Raw genomic sequence first — 24,537 nt, forward strand, 5'->3', positions numbered from 1 at the left:
ATTTCAGTTGTGCAAAATTTGATCTAAAATCATATGAGTAATAAGGTTGTCCAGCCTAAATAAAGTAATAATGTCTCTACAATCTTGACTTCTGCCTTGAAAGTATTCTAGTTTAGTCTGGCAGCAGCAGTGCCACCCAACCTCTGAACAGCAGATACAAATTTTAGCAGAAGAGGGTAGAATAAATAGTTATTGTAGTATGGTAGACAAACTGCATTGGTATGGGTGGCAATTTAAACTTATTTCAGAGAACTATTATTATGATGTAGTGATTAACTAGGTGTGTTAGGGCATGAGCTCTAGTTGGACCTGGGTTTAAAGCCTGTCTCCTACTTTTTTGATTGTTTTGGAGGGTAGTGGTGCTGAAAGGATGTAGAATCACCACACAAGTTACTGGAGAATGAATTGATGTAGTGTGTGAAGAACCTGGAGTGTAGCTGTGTTACTGTATGAAGGTTATTTAACATTTCTCAATTTCCTTATCTGTAAGTAACGTTAATATACTTACTTCATGGGTAAGCAAGCTAGTTCACCGAAATCCAAGTCATTGAAACTAGTTTGCTAAATATCCACTTTACCCAATATTCAATTCAACAAAAATCAATTTGCTGAATCTAATTTGTAGAACTTACAGTATTTGTTGTCAGTTTCCTTCTTCTAAATTGCTACCCTGTCATTTTTTGCCCTTTTCTTCTCTCCCTTTTCCTGTACCCCATCTCTTCCCCCATTACCTGCAGCCCAGAGCAGACTGTATCTTTCCACCAGCAGAGGTCCCCTCTCTGCCCTGGCTCTTTCCAGCTGCAGGAGCAGCAGAGAGCTGGGATAGAGACAAATTGAACATTCTTGAAAATGCTGCTGTGCTAACTGTCGATCTTAATTTGGCAGACTTTTTTAAAAAAATAAATTTATTTATTTAATTTATTTTTGGCTGCACTAGGTCTTCATTGCTGCGCGCGGGCTTTCTCTAGTTGTGGTGAGTGGGGGCTACTCTTCCTTGCGGTGCACGTGCTTCTCATTGCAGTGGCTTCTCCTGTTGCTAGAGCATGGGCTCTAGGCGTGCGGGCCTCAGTAGTCATGGCATGAGGGCTCAGTAGTTGTGGCTCGCGGGCTCTAGAGCGCAGGCTCAGTAGTTCTGGTGCACGGACTTAGCTGCTCCGCGGCATGTGGGACCTTCCCGGACCAGGGCTTGAACCCGTGTCCCCTGCATTGGCAGGCAGATTCTTAACCACTGCACTACCAAGGAAGTCCCCATGAATTGATTTTCCTGTCTACTGTGTTGTACTTTGTCTGTGCTAGATTATATCTTTGAACATTTACTGTGGATTCTTGATAAATCATCTTGTGAAACCTATTCCTAATAGGTTTCTAATCCCAGAGGCCAGACTGGTGTAGTGTATGGAAGGCCAAACTTGGTATAAATGATACTTTAATAAAATTTTTCTAACACTTGGCATAAGCTAAAATATATGATTCACTGTTCTTTGACACTTTGAACCCAGGGTTTCAACCCAGAGCTTATCCCAGGGTAAGATTTGTCAGCATGCCCTGGTATGAAGTAATGGAGACTTTAGAACAAGGGTTTGAAATTTTATTATCTAGCTCATATGCTCTATCTAGAATTTTACCACTTTAAATTCTAAATCATAAACAAAAACTTAATGTCTCTCTTGATTAGAGCATGAAGTATTTGTGTTCTTCCTGTTGAAAGGAAAAAATTTTGTCCCAAACCAATTTCTTAGCTGAATTGTGATTTAGCAACTCTATTCATGTGCAAAATTAGTATAATTAGTACTTAGTTTGTGATCATTATCTTTCTCTGAAAATCTTGTAGTTAAGCGTTTGTCTTTTTTCTTAAATTGAAATTTATTGTGTGCTTACCGTGTACTAATTATGTTCAGCAGTCTTATAAGGAGAGTTACATTATTACTGTCATTTTGCAGATGAGAAAACTGGGAGCAGTTATGTGACTTGGCCTGGTAAATGGGAGAGATGGGATTCAAATATAGGCTGTTTGACTCTAGGCCTCACACTCTTGGAATCTCAGCACCATATTCTGATAGAGGAGGATCCTAAGGGCCATTTGTACCTTAAGGAGTCTAGTATTTAGAAGACATTGCTTTAATGGCAGATGCAAAAATTAAAACCAAACTTCAGAGTTAATGCCGCCTCCATTTTTAGGCACGGGGACAGTTGTGCCCCTTGAAAATTGCTTGTTTAAATTCTTAACTTTTTAAAAAAATTGGCCATTTAAAAATTTATTTTATTTTATTTTATTTTTATTTACTTATTTATTTTTGGTTGCATTGGGTCTTCATTGCTGCATGTGGACTTTCTCTAGTTGTGTCGAGCGGGGTCTACTCTTTGTTGCCGGTGCGCGTGCTTCTCATTGCAGTGGTTTCTCTTGTTGCGGAGTGCAGGTTCTAGGCGCACCGACTCAGTAGTTGTAGCTCATGGGCGCTAGAGCGCAGGCTTAGTAGTTGTGGCGCACGGGCTTAGTTGCTTCACGGCATGTGGGATCTTCCTGGACCAGGGCTTGAACCCGTGTCCCCTGCACTGGCAGGTGGATTCTTAACCCTTGCGCCACCAGGGAAGTCCCTGACCATTTTTTTTAAAAGATACCTTTTTGTGTTTCCAAAGAAAAGAATGAAGTCCAAAACCAATTAGTGGTGTTAGAGAAGGATGCTGTTGTGGGATTTAGGACATGTCCTTGCAAACAAGGAGGCAATGCTGGCCCTGGGCATTTAACACAGAAGTAGATCTCTGTGTGGAATGGGAAGGAATTGTCATACTTAATGGCTTTTAGGAAATAAAGCAAAATAACATTAGGCTACTTAATACTATGTGGAACAAGTTAAAAAATGAATATTGTGAACTGAAAACACGAAGACTGTAACATGGTAGTGACTGTAAGCAACCAGTATGTCTACACAACTTCAATTTCCAGGTCAGCTTGTATTTCAGTCTGCCTTGTTGACCTTATGAGTACACTCTTCTCACCTTGACATCATTAGCTAATATTCTAAAAATATGGTCACTTTGACTTATTCAGGAATGTGAAGCATATGCAGAAACAGGATTGCTAAAGTCAGATCAGAAGTGCTGTATACCAAGTAATGGTTCCCCACTCAGGAAGCCTGACATTTTTGGTATTTCACTTAGTTTTGAGATACATATTTGGAAGTAAGAATGCTGCATTATGTTTGTGCTAATGCTAATGCATGATAATGTTAGAAGATGAACTTTACCCCTAAGCTGACAGACCTTATAACAGGTATCAAAAATTAAAAGGATGCATGTATTATACAAGTAGAGTATGATTTTAGTTGGGCAGGGCAGGCTAGTACCTGTAGCTCTTAAACATGCCCCAGTCATTTATTTCATTGGTCTGGTGATCTGAGATCTGAATGGTTGACCCAGAGGTCAGTTTTCACATGAATGCTGTAGCTTCATCAAGAAGCCAACATCTCAATAATAGCACTGAGTGATGACTTAATAAAAGGTCCTATTCTCTGTGTGTGCACAGAGTGGAACAGTTTCCCTAGAGCTGCTGCAAAGTGGTTTATGTTTTTTAATCAAGAAGTCTGTTTTACAAGTATACTTATATTTGTGGCTTGGAGGGTGAAGATCAGAATGACTTTCCCAACTATGATAATAATGGCTAACTCCATTTTCCCATCTTACAAGATGGCAGTGAAAAAGCTGAGGAGCCAGATACTAAAGAGAAAAAATGTGAAGCCAAGAAGGCTGATGTGTAGAGAACAAATGTATGGATACCAAGGGGGAAAGGGGTGGGGTGGGAGGAATTGGGAGACTGGGATTGACACATATACATTATTGATACTATGTATAAATTAGACAACTGATGGGAACATACTGTATAGCTCAGGGAACTCTACCTAATGCACTGTGGTAACCTAAATGGGAGGGAAGTCCAAAAGGGAGGGGATATCTGTGTGTGTATGGCTGTTTCATTTTGTTGTATAGTGGAGGCTAACACAACATTGTAAAGCAACCATACTCCGATAAAAATTAAAAGAAAAAAAAAAAAGGCTGATGCTGGTGGCAAGGTTAAAAAGGTTAAGAAGGGGAAGCCTCACTGCAGCTGAAACCCTGTCTTGGTCAGAGGAATTGGCCAGTATTCCTGATTGGTTATGTATTCCAGAAAGGCCTTGTACAAGATGAAGTATTCAGCAGCTAAATCCAAGGTTGAAAAGAAAAAGAAGGTGATGGTCCTTGCTACTGTCACAAAACCAGTTGGTGGTGACAAGAATGGTGGTACCCGAGTGGTTAACTTCGCAAAATGCCTAGGTATTATCCTACTGAAAATGTGCCTGGAAAGCTGTTAAGTCATGGCAGAAAACCCATCAGTAAGCACGTGAGAAAACTGCGTCCTGGGACCATTCTGATCTGCCTCACTGGGTGCCACAGAGGCAAGAGGGTCATCTGTCTGCAGCATCTGAGCAGTGGCTTGCTACTTGTGACTGGGCCTCTGTCCCTCAATCGAGTTCTCCGCAGAGCACACCAGAAATTTGTCATTGCCACCTCTATCAAAATTGATATCAGTGGTGTGAAAAATCCTAGAACATCTCACTGATGCTTACTTCAAGAAGAAGAAGCTGCGTAAGTCCAAGCACCAGGAAGGTGAGATCTTCGACTCAGAGAGAAATATGAGATTACAGAGCAGCACAAGGTTGATCAGAAAGCTGTGGACTCACAAATTCTATGAAGAATCAAAGCTGTTCCTCAGCTCCAGGGCTACCTCCACTCTTACAAATGGAATTTATCCTCACAAAATAGTGTTCTAAAGTTCTTACAAAGAACCTAATTGAATAACTGGTCCATCTAAAAAAAAAAAAAAAAAGGCTAACTTTTACTAAACATGTACTATGCACCAGGTACTCCCTTGAGTGCTTTAAATTTTTTTTCATTTCTTTTAATCCTCTCTGCAGCCCTGTGACATGTACGTACTATTATTGTTGCCATTTTTAGATTGGAAAAATGCCAAAGCCTTTAGGACCATGATTATTGTTTAAATCAGAGAGATATTACAGATGTTACCCCCTTTACATAATTTCTCCCTTCTGTAAAATGGGGGCTAGAGTGGGATGGAAGAGATTAGGGAGATTAGGGAGGATTATAAGGTTTCTTCCAGTTAAAAAAAATCTAAGAATCTTGGCAACCTCTTAAGGGTTCCTCAAGTGTTAACGTTATATCCTCTGTATCCCCTAGTATACACAACTGCCAACTTATGAAAAATTCGTAGACTTTAGAGCTGAAAAAATACTAAGAAAATTGGCCAGACTTTCTCCTTTTACTGAAGAGAAAATGGAGCACAGAGGGAGTAGATCCCTTAGCATCACACAAATGGCTTATTAGTACCAGAGTAAGGCTAGCGTTCAGGTGTCTTGCCTCCCTAGTGTATCACTTTATTGATTTCTTAACACTAGGAAATTGCTTTAACATCAGAGTTGGTATAGACGTTTTTATCTCTGTATAAAGAGTTAAGAGTTTGGAAGTAGGAATTGATATTTTACCCTTTCCAAACTTCATGATGAGTCAAGGAAAAGAAGGTTCTAAAAAGTAGCTTTTTAAATGTTGGACTTGCTTATTTCTATGTTTTTTTTTTTTTTTTTTTGGCGGTGCCACGTGGCCCGTGGGATCTCAGTTCCCCGACCAGGGATCAGACCCGGGCCCTCGGCAGTGAAAGCTCGGAGTCTTAACCACTGGACTGCCAGGGGATTCCCTATTTCTATGATTTTAAGGCCTTCTATGCCTTGCTAAACATGTTGAAAATGGGGAGCCAGCCAACAGGCACATGAGAAGATGCTCAACATCGCTAATCATCAGGGAAATGCAAATCAAAACTACAATGAAGCATCATCTCACACCTGTCAGGATGGCTGTCATCAAAAAGAACACAAATAACAAATGTTGGTGAGGATGTGGAGAAAAGGGTACCTTTGTACCCTATTGGTGGGAGTGTAAACTGGTGTAGCCACTGTGGAAAACAGTATGGAGGTTTCTCAAAAAACTAAAAATAGAACTACCATATGACCCAGCAGTTCGACTCCTGGCTATATATCCAAAAAAACCAGAAACAATAATTCGAAAATATACATACACCCCAATGTTCATGGCAGCATTATTTACAATTGCCAAGATATGGAAGTGACCTAAGTTTCTGTCAACAGATGAATGGATAAAGATGATGTGGTAATATACATACAATGGAATACTACTCAGCTGTTAGAAAGAATGAAATTCTGCTGTTTGCAGCAACATGGATGGACTTGGAGGTTATTATGCTAATTGAAACAAGTCAGACAGAGGAAGACAAATACAAAGTGTTGTATGATATCACTTATATGTGGAATCTAAAAAAATAGAACAAACTAGTGAATATAACAAAGAAGCAGACTCACAGATATAGAGAACAAACTAGTGGTTACCAGTGGGGAGAGGAATTGTAAGAATCTAGGGGTAGCCAGCTTTATTCATCTTTGTATCCCTTTTAACTTACCATAGTGCCCTATATTGAAAATGCTAGGTAAATATTTATTGAGTTTAATTTTAGAACGTAGGAAAGTGTAGCATATAAGAAGCAGCAGGAGTTTTTCACCCTTACTCCTGTTTGTGGAGTGTCTTTTGCATTTATGTGGTGCTATAAACATATGTTGGTTTTTGCTCTTCTATCTTGACTCCAGTTCGAATAGTTTAAAAAAATTCTTTTGGGGTTATTTCATAGATTGATTAACTAGCAACTAGCTTTGCTTCATATTTGAAAGATTCTGGAGTGGAAGTTTAAAGATGTATCTTTTTGTTGCCACACAATGGATTTCTGAAGCTGAGACATGAGAGATGGCACTGAGCTTTATCATTAATGGTTAACTAGTGTGTCAGAAAGATTAGTGCCCAGAATTATGTTTCTAATAAGAAGTAATTTAAAAGTCACTTAGACGAAACTGGGACTTCCGGGTAAGATGGCGGAAGAGTAAGACGCGGAGATCACCTTCCTCCCCACAGATACACCAGAAATACAGCTACACGTGCAACAACTCCTACAGAACAACTACTGAACGCTGGCAGAAGACCCCAGACCTCCCAAAAGGCAAGAAACTCCCCACATACCTGGGTAGGGCAAAGCAGAGAGATTCCCGCAGAGAGGAGCGGTGCCGAGCGGCACTCACCAGCCCGAGAGGCTTGTCTGCTCCCCCGCCAGGGCGGGCGGCGCTGGAGCTGAGGCTCGGGCTTCGGTCAGAGCGCAGGGAGAGGACTGGGACTGGCGGCGAGAACTCAGCCTGAAGGGGGCTAATGTGCCACAGCTAGCCGGGAGGGAGTCCGGGAAAACTCTGGAGCTGCCGAAGAGGCAGGAGACTTTTTCTTCCCTCTTGGTTTCCTGGTGCGCGAGGAGAGGGGATTAAGAGTGCCGCGTAAAGGAGCTCCAGAGACGGGCGCGAGTCGCGGCTGAAAGCGCGGAGCCCAGAGACGGGCGTGGGACGCTGGGGCTGCTGCTGCCGCAGCCAAGAAGCCTGTGTGCGAGCGCAAGACACTGTCCACACCGCCCTTCCGGGAGCCTGTGCAGCCTGCCACTGCCGGGGTCCCGGGATCCAGGGGCGGCTTCCCTGGGAGAACGCACGGCGCGCCCCGGGCTGGTGCAACATCACGCCGACCTCTGCCGCTGCAGGCACGCCCCGCACTTCGTGCCCCTCCCTCCCGCCCGGCCTGAGTGAGCCAGAGTCCCCAAAGAGGCTGCTCCTTTAACCCTGTCCTGTCTGAGCGAAGAACAGACGCCCTCCGGCGACCTACACGCAGAGGCGGGGCCAAATCCAAAGCTGAGACCCAGGAGCTGTGAGAACAAAGAAGAGAAAGGGAAACCTCTCCCAGCAGCCTCAGAAGCAGCAGATTAAAGCTCCACAATCAACTTCATGTACCCTGCATCTGTGGAATACATGAATAGACAACAAATCATCCCAAATTGAGGAGCCAGGAGTCAGTGCTGTGCCTCTGAGGTGGGAGAGCGAACTTCAGGACACTGGTCCACAAGAGACCTCCCAGCTCCACATAATATCAAACGGCGAAAATCTTCCAGAGATCTCCATCTCAACACCAGCACCCAGCTTCACTCAACGACCAGCAAGCTACAGTGCTGGACACCCTATGCCAAACAACTAGCAAGACAGGAACACAACACCACCCATTAGCAGAGAGGCTGCCTCAAATCATAAAAAGTCTGCAAACACCCCAAAACACACCACCAGACGAGGACCTGCCCACCAGAAAGGCAAGATCCAGCCTCATCCACCAGAACACAGGCAGTAGTCCCCTCCACCAAGAAGCCTACACAACCCACTAAACCAACCTTAGCCACTGGGGACAGACACCAAAAACAACGGGAACTACGAACCTGCAGCCTGCAAAGAGGAGACCCCAAACACAGTAACATAAGCAAAATGAGAAGACAGAAAAACACACAGCAGGAGAAGGAGCAAGATAAAAACCCACCAGACCTAACAAATGAAGAGGTAATAGGCAGTCTATCTGAAAAAGAATTCAGAATAATGATGGTAAAGATGATCCAAAATCTTGGAAATAGAATAGACAAAATGCAAGAAACAGTTAACAAGGACCTAGAAGAACTAAAGACGAATCAAGCATCGATTAAAAACACAATAAATGAAATAAAAAATACTCTAGATGGGATCAATAGCAGAATAACTGAGGCAGAAGAACGGATAAGTGAGGTGGAAGATAAAATAGTGGAAATAACTGCTGCACAGCAAAATAAAGAAAAAAGAATGAAAAGAACAGAGGACACTCTCAGGGACCTCTGGGACAACATTAAACGCACCAACATTCGAATTATAGGGGTTCCAGAAGAAGAAGAGAAAAAGAAAGGGACTGAGAAAATATTTGAAGAGATTATAGTTGAAAACTTCCCTAATATGGGAAAGGAAATAGTTAATCAAGTCCAGGAGGCACAGAGAGTCCCATACAGAATAAATCCAAGGAGAAATACACCAAGACACATATTAATCAAACTGTCAAAAATTAAACACAAAGAAATCATATTAAAAGCAGCAAGGCAAAAACAACAAATAACACACAAGGGAATCCCCATCAGGATAACAGCTGATCTCTCAGCAGAAACTCTACAAGCCAGAAGGGAGTGGCAGGACATACTTAAAGTGATGAAGGAGAAAAACCTGCAACCAAGATTACTCTACCCAGCAAGGATCTCATTCAGATTTGATGGAGAAATTAAAACCTTTACAGACAAGCAAAAGCTGAGAGAGTTCAGCACCACCAAACCAGCTTTACAACAAATGCTAAAGGAACTTCTCTAGGCAAGAAACACAACAGAAGGAAAAGAACTACAATAACGAACCCAAAACAATTAAGAAAATGGGAATAGGAACATACATATCAATAATTACCTTAAATGTAAATGGACTAAATGCTCCCACCAAAAGACACAGAGTGGCTGAATGGATACAAAAACAAGACCCATATATATGCTGTCTACAAGAGACCCACTTCAGACCTAGAGATACATACAGACTGAAAGTAAGGGGATGGAAAAAGATATTCCATGCAAATGGAAACCAAAAGAAAGCTGGAGTAGCAATTCTCATATCAGACAAAATAGACTTTAAAATAAAGACTACTAGAAGAGACAAAGAAGGACACTACATAATGATCAAGGGATCAATCCAAGAAGAAGATATAACAATTGTAAATATTTATGCACCAAACATAGGAGCACCTCAATACATAAGGGAAATATTAACAGCCATAAAAGGAGAAATCGACAGTAACACAATCATAGTAGGGGACTTTAACACCCCACTTTCACCAATGGACAGGTCATCCAAAATGAAAATAAATAAGGAAACACAAGCTTTAAATGATACATTAAACAAGATGGACTTAATTGATATTTATAGGACATTCCATCCAAAAACAACAGAATACACATTTTTCTCAAGTGCTCATGGAACATTCTCCAGGATAGATCATATCTTGGGTCACAAATCAAGCCTTGGTAAATTTAAGAAAATTGAAATTGTATCAAGTAACTTTTCCGACCACAATGCTATGAGACTAGATATCAATTACAGGAAAAAAGCTGTAAAACATACAAACACATGGAGGCTAAACAATACACTACTTAATAACGAAGTGATCACTGAAGAAATCAAAGAGGAAATTAAAAAATACCTAGAAACAAATGACAATGGAGACACGACGACCCAAAACCTATGGGATGCAGCAAAAGCAGTTCTAAGAGGGAAGTTTATGGCAATACAATCCCACCTTAAGAAACAGGAAATATCTCGAATAAACAACCTAACCTTGCACCTAAAGCAATTAGAGAAAGAAGAACAAAAACATCCCAAAGTTAGCAGAAGGAAAGAAATCATAAAAATCAGATCAGAAATAAATGAAAAAGAAATGAAGGAAACGATAGCAAAGATCAATAAGACTAAAAGCTGGTTCTTTGAGAAGATAAACAAAATTGATAAACCATTAGCCAGACTCATCAAGAAAAAAAGGGAGAAGACTCAAATCAATAGAATTAGAAATGAAAAAGGAGAAGTAACAACTGACACTGCAGAAATACAAAAGATCATGAGAGATTACTATAAGCAACTCTATGCCAATAAAATGGACAACCTGGAAGAAATGGACAACTTCTTAGAAATGCACAACCTGCCAAGACTGAATCAGGAAGAAATAGAAAATATGAACAGACCAATCACAAGCAGTGAAATTGAAACTGTGATTAAAAATCTTCCAACAAACAAAAGCCCAGGACCAGATGGCTTCACAGGCGAATTCTATCAAGCATTTAGAGAAGAGCTAACACCTATCCTTCTCAAACTCTTCCAAAATATAGCAGAGGGAGGAACACTCCCAAACTCATTCTACGAGGCCACCATCACCTTGATACCAAAACCAGACAAGGATGTCACAAAGAAAGAAAACTACAGGCCAATATCACTGATGAACATAGATGCAAAAATCCTCAACAAAATACTAGCAAACAGAATCCAACGGCACATTAAAAGGATCATACACCATGATCAAGTGGGGTTTATTCCAGGAATGCAAGGATTCTTCAATATACGCAAATCAATCAATGTGATACACCATATTAACAAGTTGAAGGAGAAAAACCATATGATCATCTCAATAGATGCAGAGAAAGCTTTTGACAAAATTCAACACCCATTTATGATAAAAACCCTGCAGAAAGTAGGCATAGAGGGAACTTTCCTCAACATAATAAAGGCCATATATGACAAACCCACAGCCAGCATCGTCCTCAATGGTGAAAAACTGAAACCATTTCCACTAAGATCAGGAACAAGACAAGGTTGCCCACTCTCACCACTCTTATTCAACATAGTTTTGGAAGTTTTAGCCACAGCAATCAGAGAAGAAAAGGAAATAAAAGGAATCCAAATCGGAAAAGAAGAAGTAAAGCTGTCACTGTTTGCAGATGACATGATACTATACATAGAGAATCCTAAAGATGCTACCAGAAAACTACTAGAGCTAATCAATGAATTTGGTAAAGTTGCAGGATACAAAATTAATGCACAGAAATCTCTGGCATTCCTATATACTAATGATGAAAAATCTGAAAGTGAAATCAAGGAAACACTCCCATTTACCATTGCAACAAAAAGAATAAAATATCTAGGAATAAACCTACCTAAGGAGACAAAAGACCTGTATGCAGAAAATTATAAGACACTGATGAAAGAAATTAAAGATGATACAAATAGATGGAGAGATGTACCATGTTCTTGGATTGGAAGAATCAACATTGTGAAAATGACTCTACTACCCAAAGCAATCTACAGATTCAATGCAATACCTATCAAACTACCAATGGCATTTTTCACAGAACTAGAACAAAAAATTTCACAATTTGTATGGAAACACAAAAGACCCCGAATAGCCAAAGCAATCTTGAGAACGAAAAATGGAGCTGGAGGAATCAGGCTCCCTGACTTCAGACTATACTACAAAGCTACAGTAATCAAGACAGTATGGTACTGGCACAAAAACAGAAAGATAGATCAATGGAACAGGATAGAAAGCCCAGAGATAAACCCACGGACATATGGTCACCTTATCTTTGATAAAGGAGGCAGGAATGTACAGTGGAGAAAGGACAGTCTCTTCAATAAGTGGTGCTGGGAAAACTGGACAGGGACATGTAAAAGTATGAGATTAGATCACTCCCTAACACCATACACAAAAATTAGCTCAAAATGGATTAAAGACCTAAATGTAAGGCCAGACACTATCAAACTCCTAGAGGAAAACATAGGCAGAACACTCTATGACATAAATCACAGCAAGATCCTTTTTGACCCATCTCCTAGAGAAATGGAAATAAAGACAAAGATAAACACATGGGACCTAATGAAACTTCAAAGCTTTTGCACAGCAAAGGAAACCATAAACAAGACCAAAAGACAACCCTCAGAATGGGAGAAAATATTTGCAAATGAAGCAACTGACAAAGGATTAATCTCCAAAATTTATAAGCAGCTCATGCAGCTCAATAGCAAAAAAACAAACAACCCAATCCAAAAATGGGCAGAAGACCTAAATAGACATTTCTCCACAGAAGATATACAGACAGCCAACAAACACATGAAAGGATGCTCAACATCTTTACTCATTAGAGAAATGCAAATCAAAACTACAATGAGATATCATCTCACACCAGTCAGAATGGCCATCATCAAAAAATCTAGAAACAATAAATGCTGGAGAGGGTGTGGAAAAAAGGGAACACTCTTGCACTGCTGGTGGGAATGTGAATTGGTACAGCCACTATGGAGAACAGTATGGAGGTTCCTTAAAAAACTACAAATAGAACTACCATATGACCCAGCAATCCCACTACTGGGCATATACCCTGAGAAAACCATAATTCAAAAAGAGTCATGTACCAAAATGTTCATAGCAGCCCTATTTACAATAGCCCGGAGATGGAAACAACCTAAGTGTCCATCATCGGATGAATTGATAAAGAAGATGTGGCACATATATACAATGGAATATTACTCAGCCATAAAAAGAAATGAAATTGAGCTATTTGTAATGAGGTGGATGGACCTAGAGTCTGTCATACAGAGTGAAGTAAGTCAGAAAGAGAAAGACAAATACTGTATGCTGACACATATATATGGAATTTAAGAAAAAAAGTCATCAAGAACATAGGGGTAAGACAGGAATAAAGACACAGACCTACTAGAGCATGGACTTGAGGATATGGGGAGGGGGAAGGGTAAGCTGTGACAAAGTGAAAGAGCGGCATGGACATATATACACTACCAAACGTAAGGTAGATAGCTAGTGGGAAGCAGTCGCATAGCACAGGGAGAACAGCTCGGTTCTTTGTGACCGCCTGGAGGGGTGGGATAGGGAGGGTGGGAGGGAGACGCAAAGGGGAGGGGATATGGGAACATATGTATATGTATAACTGATTAAATTTGTAAAAAAAAAAAAAAAAAAGTAAAAAAAAGAAACTGGATAAGCATAAAAAAAAAATCAAGATGAATATAAGGTTGGCTCCCTGTGTGGTGCTGAGGGAGAAATCATCTCATGGCTGACTCTTTCCTGCCTTCTGGTGGTTGTAGACAATTCTTTTTTTTATTTTTTAAAAAAATTATTTATTTAATATAAAAAAAAAAAAAAAAAAAAAAAAAAAAAAGTCACTTAGAGAACGTCTGGGAGGTTTTTTTTTTTTCCTTCAGTTGAACTGGTCAATTTTAGAGAGTTAAGGCGAATCATTTTGTTCTTAGGCTTTTTCTTTTTTATTGAAGTAAAGTTGATTTACAATGTTGTGTTAATTACTGCTGTACAACAAAGTGATTCAGTTATATATATATATATACATTCTTTTAAAAAATATTTTTCATTGTTCTTAGGATTTTTAAAATGTGCATGTTTCTGTTTATAAAAACAATATATTTTCAATCAGAAAAGTTGAATGGAGAAAAAAAAATCCTCAACAGATGGTTCTGAAATGACCTCGAAAGCTCTGTGACCATGGTCAAACAAACTCCTTTGTCTGTAAGACTCTTCTTCAGTTAGTCTTTGAAATGACAATGAGCAAAAAAAAAATCTCCTTCACTCTCCCTACTCCTGCTGGGAGTAACATATATTTTTCCAAAAGAACCTAGTTCCTGTTTAATTACAGTATTGCATTCATTCATTCATGTAAAGTTTTATACTTTGGTTTGATCTGGTTAGTGAAGTTACTCTAGCTGCTTCTGATTATCTTGGATTATTCAAGAGGAGGTTTATAATGGACTCATCTAAGGTGTAGTGTTTTTTTCTTGGACTCTGAAGCCCTGCTTTTGTGGGAATGTCAGGGTTTGTTTTTTGAAATAACGTCAAGTTCCCATCTAGCTGTTGAAAAGCATGTACCTTGCAAAGGTGGGGTTTTATTAGCCCAGCTGCTCTGAATAGAAGTTCTCTTGTTTTGACTTTTGTGGCTCTTTCCATGTAACAGAATACAATAATCTGTTTAAACCTATAAGATGGAGGAAGGAAGAATTCGTGTAAAGCATCACGCCAATGCCAGGCCTATAGTAAAGATTCAATAAATGGCAGCTGAGAGATTATTTTATACACTTTATTGTATGTGTGCATTTTGAAATTTCTTTAACCTCCAAGCTGAATGGAGAATTATCAACAATCTCTTTTGTTACTACAGAGATCCAGGAATTGTAAATGAAAAATGTCAGAGGCTCATCAGTACATGCAGTTTTCTGAGAAATGCCTGTACTATATTTCCATAGAAACACTAATGACCTCTGACTCATCAAACCGAATTGCCTTCCTAAACTGTTTTCACCTTCTGATTCTCTAGCCACAGCCTTGAAGCTTTGTACTGCTTTTATTTTTTAAAATATCTTAAAATCAAAATATCATAATCTTGAACTGGCTTTTCTGCCTTCAGTATGGTTTCAAGGCTGCCGTTACAAAGCTAGAAGGCTGAAAAACTGTATGAAAGGTGATGTAGGTTGATCAGATGGAACTTATTAATGTTTCCATAGAAATGTAGACACTTCTTGTAAGCAGCATTTAAGCTGAGCAAATATGTGGGCACAATAGGTTATATAATTGAGAATCCTTGGCTTCTCCTCCCCCCACTCTTTTTTTCTGCCTCTAAGACTTCATGTTAAAAAAAATGACATTAGGGAAAGGGCTTTGTTTTTGTTGCAGTTTTTTAAATGTGACCTTGACATTTGTAGGTGGAGAAAGGGAAATATGACTTGAAGTTCTGCCAGCCAGCTTTTGCTGTGCGGACTTGTGGTGCTGTCTCTGTATTCAAAAGCATTTTCTGTTATTCCTGAAGTATAGTTTATCAGGTTGCCTGTGAGAAACAAAAGCTAATGGCGCAAGTGGCATCCCACTCACTGGATAGAAAGGAAAGAGGCAGACGTGAATTTAATGCTCAGCCAATCTAAAGAAAAGTGTTTCTGTATTTGCTTGGGTCTGTGGCTAAACTGTAGTCTGCAAACTGGACTGTAAGGCAGGCCACGGTTTGGCTAGCTAATGTTTGTTACCAAAAAAAAAAAAAAAAAAAGACTACATTCCTTTTCAGCTGCTACCTAAGCCATTCTTTGTACCAAAAGCAGTATAGGAGATGGAGTTGGGAGGGGCCCTGAAAAATGGGAAGAGTTCCTAGAATTTCAGGAGCTGTGGATGGTTTGCCATGTGTATCTTGGCTACCCTCTCAGAGAGCTTTCCTCCCATCCCTTTAACCCTTATGCTTTTAGTTACCTGGTTGAAATTTTAGAACCACTATATTGAAGTTAGTCAGAGTTGGGCTGGTATTGACACACTTCCTATCCATGTATTTCCTTTCCTCAGTGACTGTTGCCTATAGAGTAAAAGCCAAAAACTCCTCGTGTATGGCAGTTAAAACCCTTTATGATATGGCCCTGGCTGGGGCTCCAGTCAAATCACGTTACCAGGTAACACTGTTCACTTTCTCTGTTCATGCCTTTTACATGTGGCTTCCTCTGCATATGTTTCTCAAATAGCCCCGTTTGTCTGGTGAATGCTTATCCCTTGCACTTGTCCCTGGCCCCATGGTTGCTGCTCTGTTCTCACTAATATTGATAGCGGCTCAGAAGCGCTTTCCACTGCCCTAAGTGTATCATTTCATTGAATCCTCACAACAATCTACAGATGAGGAAATTGGCTCAGATAGGTGAAGTTACTTCCTAAGTTAACACAGTAGTAAGTGATGGTGCCAGGACTCAAACCTATTCTGATAGCAAAATATATGCTCTTACTACTCTGCAGTGCTTCCCAGTTTCACCTTGTCCATCTGTCCTACTCTGTCCATCATTCACTCCCTACCATTAATTTTTTTAATGTTATCTATTTCACTATCTTGCTTTTTTTGGCCGCACCGCACGGCATGTGGGATCTTAGTTCCCCAACCAGGTATTGAACCTGTGCCCCCTGCAGTGGAAGCATGGAGTCCTAACCACTGGACCACCAGGGAAATTCCTTCACTATCTTTATTTCATTTGGCTTTAATCTTTTCTTATTGTAGTAAAATATATATAACATAAAATTTACCATTTTAACCATTTTAAGTGTACAGTTCAGTGGCATTAAGTACATTCATATTGTTGTGCTCTATAGTTAATTTTTATTCTGTACCCCTCTGGACTATTCATTCTCTGACAGTAGGGTCATTCTTACTAATACCTGTATCTTCCAGGCCTAGGAGCTGCTACAGTGTGGGCAGGTACTTAATAATATTTGAGGAAGTAAGTGACTATATTTGCTAGGCTGATGGAATTACTTTCTGATAACAACTGATAAACTTATGAATTGGTTAGTAAATAACCCTAGCGTAAGCATTTCCATATTTCATTTACTTTAAAGCTGCAACAGAGTCCAAAAGGTGGCATAATACATTTAGAAGAGGGAAGACTTTTTTTCTAGTCTTATGTTTTCCATTATAATAGCCACTGGCCTTACGTGGCTACTTTAATTAATCAAAATAAAATTAAGTTAAAAATTCAGTTGCTCAGTCACACTAGTCACATTCTAAGTGCTTAATAGCCACATGTGGCTAGTGGCTATCGTTTTGGATAATGAAGAGAGAGAACATTTCCATCATTGTAGGAATTTCAATTGGACATTGTTGGTCTAGACTTCGAAAGCAGAGAATACTGAAACTGTTATTTTCTTTTAGAACTTGATATTTTGGCAAGAACTTCATTGTGGTAGCATGTGGTTTAGTACCATTGCTTTTTTTTTTTTTGCGGTACGTGGGCCTCTCACTGCTGTGGCCTCTCCCATTGCAGAGCACAGGCTCCGGACGCACAGGCTCAGCGGCCATGGCTCACGGGCCCAGCGGCTCCGCGGCATGTGGGATCTTCCCGGACTGGGGCACGAACCTGTGTCCCCCTGCATCGGCAGACGGATTCTCAACCACTGCACCACCAGGGAAGCCCTAGTACCATTGCTTTTTGGAGAAAGAAGTAGTTCCTCAACATTTACTGAGCAACCTTTCCTGGGATACTGGGATGTGCCTCAACCTTGAAGCTGGAGATAGTTAGGGCTGAGACCAGATCTGACTGAAAGAACGACACAGAGTTTCATTGGGAACCTAATCATGATCAGGGGCAGAAAGCAGATGGGAAACTGACACAGATGATCAGAGCTGTTGGTCCAGAAAGTACCAGTGAATGACCCTTGTGTATCAGTACAAATCCTGGGTAAAGATTTTTAGCTTTTTTCTTAGGGAGTATGGAAAACAAAATTCTCTAAAACCTGAATTCACAGTCAGTAGCCCTGATGGTGATTTGGTGTGGGAAGCAGAGGGAATTGGGATCACAGAGTAGGGAACCTAATAAGGCAGAATAATTTCAAAATCCTTCTAGATCCCTGACTTCCTTCTGGAAGCTCTGCTTCACTTCATATCTCACATTTTAAAGTACATGAAACTTGAATTGCAGTTGACTAGGTAAAATAATGTTATATCTCATATTTAATTAAAACATTTAAACTAATGTTAATATGTGATTTCTGTTTTGGTGAAAGATGAGATGTTTGATTAAAATTATAGAATTTTGCCTTTTAAGGGCCTCACCTTAATTTTGCCTTGTGGGCTTCAAAGTGGATTGGCAGAATCCTGCCCAGGATCCAAGTCTCTATTGCACCATGCTGCCTTCCTACAGTCAAATTGGATGAAATTAAAACATTCCTAGAGTAATCTTTAACTTGCTTTTGTAAAAAACACATTATAGATTACAATTAGCTAGTGTTTTAGACTTGAATTTGTTAAGTGGCATTACCCATAAGCTTTTATTTGTTCACATTTGGAAAAAAATTGGATACTCAAAGTTTTTTTAAGATCCTATTGTGGTAAATGTATAACTTCATAGCCAAAAATAGTAAATAAAGAAAAAAATCAATATTTTCAAAATCTCTTACTGTAGCCAATCACAGATTAAGGAGTCACTGATCTTTTTGTTTTTGCCAAATTCTTTCCTATTGGAGAAAAGCTTGTCAACTGGATCTTCCTTTGTATTAAAGAAAATTCCTAGACTGAGAGCCATTTATTGATCTCTTGCCATAAAGTAGGTTATTTATATATATTCACCAAATCTCACAACAGTTGAACAAGATGGTTATTTTTATCCCCATTTCAGGAAGTAGCTATATGGTAGTTAATTAAACAAAAATAGTGGCAGATATGGGATTTGAATTCAACTCTAACTCAGACCCATGTCCTTTTCACTATGCATCTGTCTTTTAAGTTAAACCGTGGTAACAGAATATATATAAGCTTTGCACTAAATTTCAAATTGCTTATGAGCATGCTGATTTAGTGGTATATCTATCATTTTAGGAACCAATGTGTGTCTCTTGTCTCTCCCTTTTTAAAGCAATTTAAGTCACCAGCCAAAGACTCTGGATTTCTCAGAACATTTCCTAATCTGTTTAATGTGTTGTATTTTGTGAGGCAGAAGGTTTTGGGGTTATATTTGTGTATTTATGTGCCTTAGGAGTCTGCTTTTTACCCAACAGTTCTGATATCCTTTGCCTCTGTGTTGAAATGAATTGAACATACATTGGGGTTATTTCTAGCAGTGGTTTGGATTCTTCTAGCTAGGAATCATTTTTTTTTTTTTGCGGTACGCGGGCTTCTCACTGTTGTGGCCTCTCCCGTTGCGGAGCACAGGCTCTGGACGCGCAGGCTCAGCGGCCATGGCTCACGGGCCCAGCTGCTCCGCGGCATGTGGGATCTTCCCGGACCGGGGCACGAACCCGCGTCCCCTGCATCGGCAGGCGGACTCTCAACCACTGCGCCACCAGGGAAGCCCAGCTAGGAATCATTTTGCTAGCTAGATCTGGTTGCTGAGAATCTGGGTGAGACTGTTTGAGAAGGTAGCCTGATCTAGCTATTCCATTGACTTGTCAGGAGGTAGGATTAACATTGTTCTCCATATCTCCTCAGGCCTCCTGCATTAGTGATGATCTGTAAAGCCAGAGACAACATTATTAGCCAGTGGTCTCAGGGCTGGATGGAGGGACTGTAGACATAGTTACTGAATTCCATAATCAGGGATCTTTGTGACCACTGGAGGAATTTGTTTTAAGGCAAATATAAAGAGTTCTTCTTTCCTCGGGGGGTAGTGTACTACATCTGGAATTATTGCATCAAGCAATTTATAGGCTCAAAATATAGAAAAAGGTTCAAGAATCACAGCAAGTAATTAAACTACATTGGTGATGTTAGGGGGTTCCATTCCAGGTCTTTGAGAATGGTGTCATGAATGAGTCAATAGTTAACCCTCCTATAATCTCTTCTTTGGTACCACAGATACAGCACTAGATTGGATGGACCCTTGGGGTTAGTTAGTTAGTCTGTAGCTCACATATGTTGTGCTTTGACTTTGTCAAGTACTGTGTAAGGTCTTTACATTCACTATCTCATTTAATCCTTTTAACAGACCTATAAGGTAAGTGCTGTTGTTAATCCCAGTTGATAGCAGGGTTAAGGTCAATTCTGCTTGGGTCATATCAACTGAAAGTGTAAAAGGGATATGTCTCCAAAGTAAAATCAGAATGCCATTAACCAGAAGGGGGGAGTGGTTGCTAGGCAGATAAAAGCAATAGATGTCCACTTTAACTATTTTTCATAGTATTTCTTTTTTTTAGTCACCCTCTCTTTATTTGTGTTTGATCTAGTTACTTTGAGTTCCGAATGTTGTTTTAAGAAAATGTGTTAGGCTTTGTCTTTTCTTGAGACTTCTAGTACAGCTTTTTCATTTAATGTCCAGAATCTGAGGTCCAGAATAGAGAGTGACTTGCCTAAAGTCATATGACTGACTCAGAGTGGCTTGAACTATAACTTGCCCATTATACTATTCTGCCTTCCCATGTTTTGTCCTATTTTTGAGTCAATTTATGTTAAGTGAGTGCTTATTCTCAGTTTCATTTCTGGCAGCATGTTCAGTATTGGACCCATGTGTAATGAGTGATTTCCTCATTGCCTGGCATCTCTCCACAGCTTTTCTGATCCCCATGTGTTTAGGTAGAGACGGTTTAAAGTTGCTCTGAGGTGAGCCTTTTTAGGCATCTCATCCACTTTAGCAGCTTCCAAACTCTGGTTTTCCAGATCAGATTTCCTCATTCAGACATTCCACACACTTTTCAGGCTAGACCTAGATTTTCTGATCCTGTGACTTCCTTACCCTAGACTGTGATCTAGAGGCAGGGTTGTGTTTTCTGTTTAGTTCATCCTGCATTTGAGCACCTTACTTAATGTATCGACAACTGTTTCGGGCGTAGAAGCAGCTCTGCAAATGGATATGGCACTGTCCCTACCCTTGAAGAGCTCACTGTCTAGTGGAGGAGGCAGTTATTTAAGTTGTGAATGCAGGAGAGGCCTCTTCTGTTTTCCACATTTCATAGTTGTCATATTTGAGCTGGGTCTTGAAGGATGATGAATAGTTCTTTACCAAGAAGGACTGTGGCTTGTTTGGTGAATGCCCAGGATTGCAAGGACTTTAAAAGTGGTGTTTAAACAGTCTACTTGCTGTTTGAATCCTTCTTCTCCACACGACGCTCAGTTGCTCTTTTGGCTTCTGGTTGCCTGGCTCTGATGACAGAAAATGTTCTTATATCCCTCTAGTCCTAGTTTTGCTCCATTATTTTTGAATTTACCATTGAGATACTACAGTTGATATTTATTGAACATCTGCTTTGTACTAGGCTTGTGAGACATAATGGGTATACAGCTGTGAACAAGACAGGCCAGGTCCCTTCCCCTGGGGTGGTGGAACACTGTTAGTGGAACAGTCTAATAGTGGCATCAGACATTGAGCCAATAATTCCTTGCTGATGAGTGCACAAAGCATTATAGATAATTATAATAGGGGGCTTTGACCTTGTGTATGAGACAAGGATAAGAGAGGCAAGAAAAAGCTTTTCTGAGAATGAGTAGAAGGCAAACTGGAGAGAGTAAGCAGTCATTCCAGGAAAACAGAACTTTCATCACCTATGTATAGAACACCTACTGGGTGTTTGTCACTCACTGTGCTTGATTTTTCTCTTCAGTGTGATAGTTACACACCAATCAGAAAGATGTAGCTCAGATTTTTTGGGCCTGAAATGTGCTCTGAGAGGTATTTATTCCAACTTGAATGGCATATTTATTAATGGAAGAATTGCTCCCATTTGTGTGTATAGGTAAAATACTTAAGCAACTGTGAAAATTTTAAGTAAAATTTTCCTGTTGGATATTTTATAAGTTCATATTTTGTATATTTTGCTTTCTTTTGGAAAATAATTCATTGATAACATAGTAGAACATGACAAGTATTAAGTACATTGTAATTTTATTACGAACTTTTTACAGCTAACTTTGGCATGCTTACTCATAATTACTTGTGTTGTTGTTTATTGAACTCCTCTGTGCCAGGGACTGTGCTAAATAAGCATTTTATATCAGTGTCCCACTTAATCCTCATTACTACTCCATGATAAGTGCTGTTACTATCTCCATTTTTTTATATAAAGATGATGAAATGGAGGCTCAAAGAAGGATGTACAGTAGCTAAATGTTATAGAGCTAGGATTCAAATCCAGATTTGACATCTGAGTCTGGATTTTTTTTCCTGCTATATGATACTTGATTTTTCATACTTGGAGGCACCTTGGAGTAATTCATGAATTGTAATCTTTTTTTCCCGTTGTTTTCTCTTTAGGTTTTTGTCAGGACGAATTGGCAGAGCTTGACCCAAGCACTAGTAAGTTCTGAATGTTCCCCAGTGTTCATGTGTAAGAAAAGTGTATGTGTGTGTACTTTGAAATGTATAACTTAAGATGTCATTTATAGACCTATTGACAGATTTTATTTCACTTTAATTTATGATTATGGGGAGGGCATTCTCTCTTTTCTAGTTATGTTTTCTTTCTCTTCTCCTTATGTTATTTGGTGGCCAGAGTCTAGCCATTTAATAGAAAATTCTTTGCTGAAAATTTCTGTTTAATACTAGTTTCTTGTTCTCCATCATCCCATGAAACCACCACCAACAAAAATTGTGCTTTCATTTATGCACACATACAACCATATACCCAGAACCACTTTTTAAAATGTTGACATAATTTTGATATAATTTCTTTCAAAGAAGGATTATGTAAAGGTTTAGATATTTATAGTTGATAACCTTCATACCACAGTTTAATTTCTAAAGCATCTTCAACTACATTCTTAAGTTTAAGGTATGAGAATGACCATTTCAAAGTCTAATTAAATGATGCTTTTCAGGACTATTTAAGTCTTGATCATAGATAATCATCTGTGTTTATAGTGCTCTCATAATGTGGCATACACCATTCCGGGATATGGAGAATATTCAGTGTATACATATCTTATTTTGCTATAATACCAAAAGGTCGAATGATACTTTAGATTGAGACTCCATGAGATGATTTAGTTATTTTTTCTAGTTCTTGTACTTGTTAGGGTCATGGGGCTGGTTATTGGTCACCATTCTGCTGTTGAGGTAACCGATCAAGTTCACCTTCTCACCATCCTAATATCAGCTGTGGACATTGTCATATTTTCCTCACACACCTTAATAGTATAAACATTCATGTTTGTTCAACTAACTTATTAATTGCAAGATAAAATAAGTCTCATAATGCTTATCAAACACCAGGGAAATAGATTTGTCTTTCTACAAGTCATAAAGTTCAGAATCAGCTTTGTAGGTAATATAGGCTCAGTTTACCCCACCTTCCTACCTGACATCCCATTACCTGTGAGTGAACACACTATTTTCACTGTCTTTCTCTTAATGAATAGCCGTCATTTAGGAGGAGGAAAAGGTAAATTCTCGAGTCATGGTCCTCTCTTAGAGGCATTTTTGAACACTAGGAAGGATATTGACATGCCCTGTGATCTTTCAGATAGAACTACACGTAAAACAAGCCAGATAATTGAGAACTCAGTTTAACATTGAATGTTCTCTGCAACAGGCCCAGTTCTAGGCTCCAGGGATACACAAATAAATAAATCTATGTCCTGCCCTAATTTATTAATAGTCTATTGGAAAATATTTCCTTGTCTGGAATTATTTCAAAATACACTTTTTTAAACCTCTAATTTAGCACATAGTATCCAAATTTATTCTTTTTTTCTGCACTTAGTAACAATTGAAAATACTTGTGCCCATCTTCTAGGAAAGGCACTTGATATTCTTATGAAGATTATTATTGGATTATTGTTTTTTCTGGGCCAAGTAATTCTAACTCATTTAACATTTCTGCATAGACTCTCTAGCTAGATATTGTGCTTTATATACCTCTCCATTCCAGGAGAATGAACAGATATTGAATCATAATTTTATATATCAGTATAGAATGGGAGTTACCTAAAAAAATCATTTTTCTTTTAAAAATCATACTTAGCTTATGTGGCCAATATTTTCAATAGTCCCCATGTTATTTTTGTGAAGTTAGTATTTTTGGTCTTTCTCTTTGAAGAAATACATAAAGATCTGACATTATAATAATGAATGGGAAGAAACAAAAGTTTATCATCTGGTCTGAGTCAGTCTTGGGGTTTAATTGAGCATGCTCAGTCCTACCAAGTCATAGCACACCTCAAGACTGAAATGGGCTGTACACATGTGTTGCGTAAAGTTGGTTATGGTTGTTGATACTACAAATTCCATGGCTTCTGATTGGGAAGGAATAACATCTATGTTAATATTTCACAACTTCTGCACATTAGATGGAGAATAATAGGGTTTTCTTTGTGATGCATCTTTGGAATTTAGAGGCTCCAATGTCTCCCTTACCCCCAAATTCCTGATAAGGAAGGCCTGCTCATACTTGCTTATTTTGGACCAGGAAATACCATTGTTGCTGATTTCCCATTTTGCTTGGCAGTGGTTGTGGACAGCAAGTTTGGGACAACATGTTGGAACTGGATGAGGAAAGACTGACTTTGTAAAA

General features: G+C 39.3%; 1 protein-coding gene and 1 pseudogene across 2 annotated transcripts in view; both read left to right on the plus strand.

Annotated features, from left to right (window-relative positions):
- NR6A1 (nuclear receptor subfamily 6 group A member 1) overlaps positions 1–24,537 on the plus strand; it is a 210,273-nt gene that overhangs the window by 13,894 nt on the left and 171,842 nt on the right. For both annotated transcript variants that reach the window (XM_060100703.1, XM_060100704.1), the window contains exon 2: positions 22,281–22,322. In XM_060100703.1, coding sequence (XP_059956686.1) covers positions 22,281–22,322 — 42 coding nt within the window. The remainder of the gene's footprint in view (positions 1–22,280; positions 22,323–24,537) is intronic.
- On the plus strand, positions 4,131–4,805 carry LOC132492245 (large ribosomal subunit protein eL6-like; annotated as a pseudogene).

The sequence above is a fragment of the Mesoplodon densirostris genome, chromosome 6 (assembly GCF_025265405.1).
Source record: "Mesoplodon densirostris isolate mMesDen1 chromosome 6, mMesDen1 primary haplotype, whole genome shotgun sequence".
In the NCBI taxonomy this organism is placed as follows: Eukaryota; Metazoa; Chordata; class Mammalia; order Artiodactyla; family Ziphiidae; genus Mesoplodon; species Mesoplodon densirostris.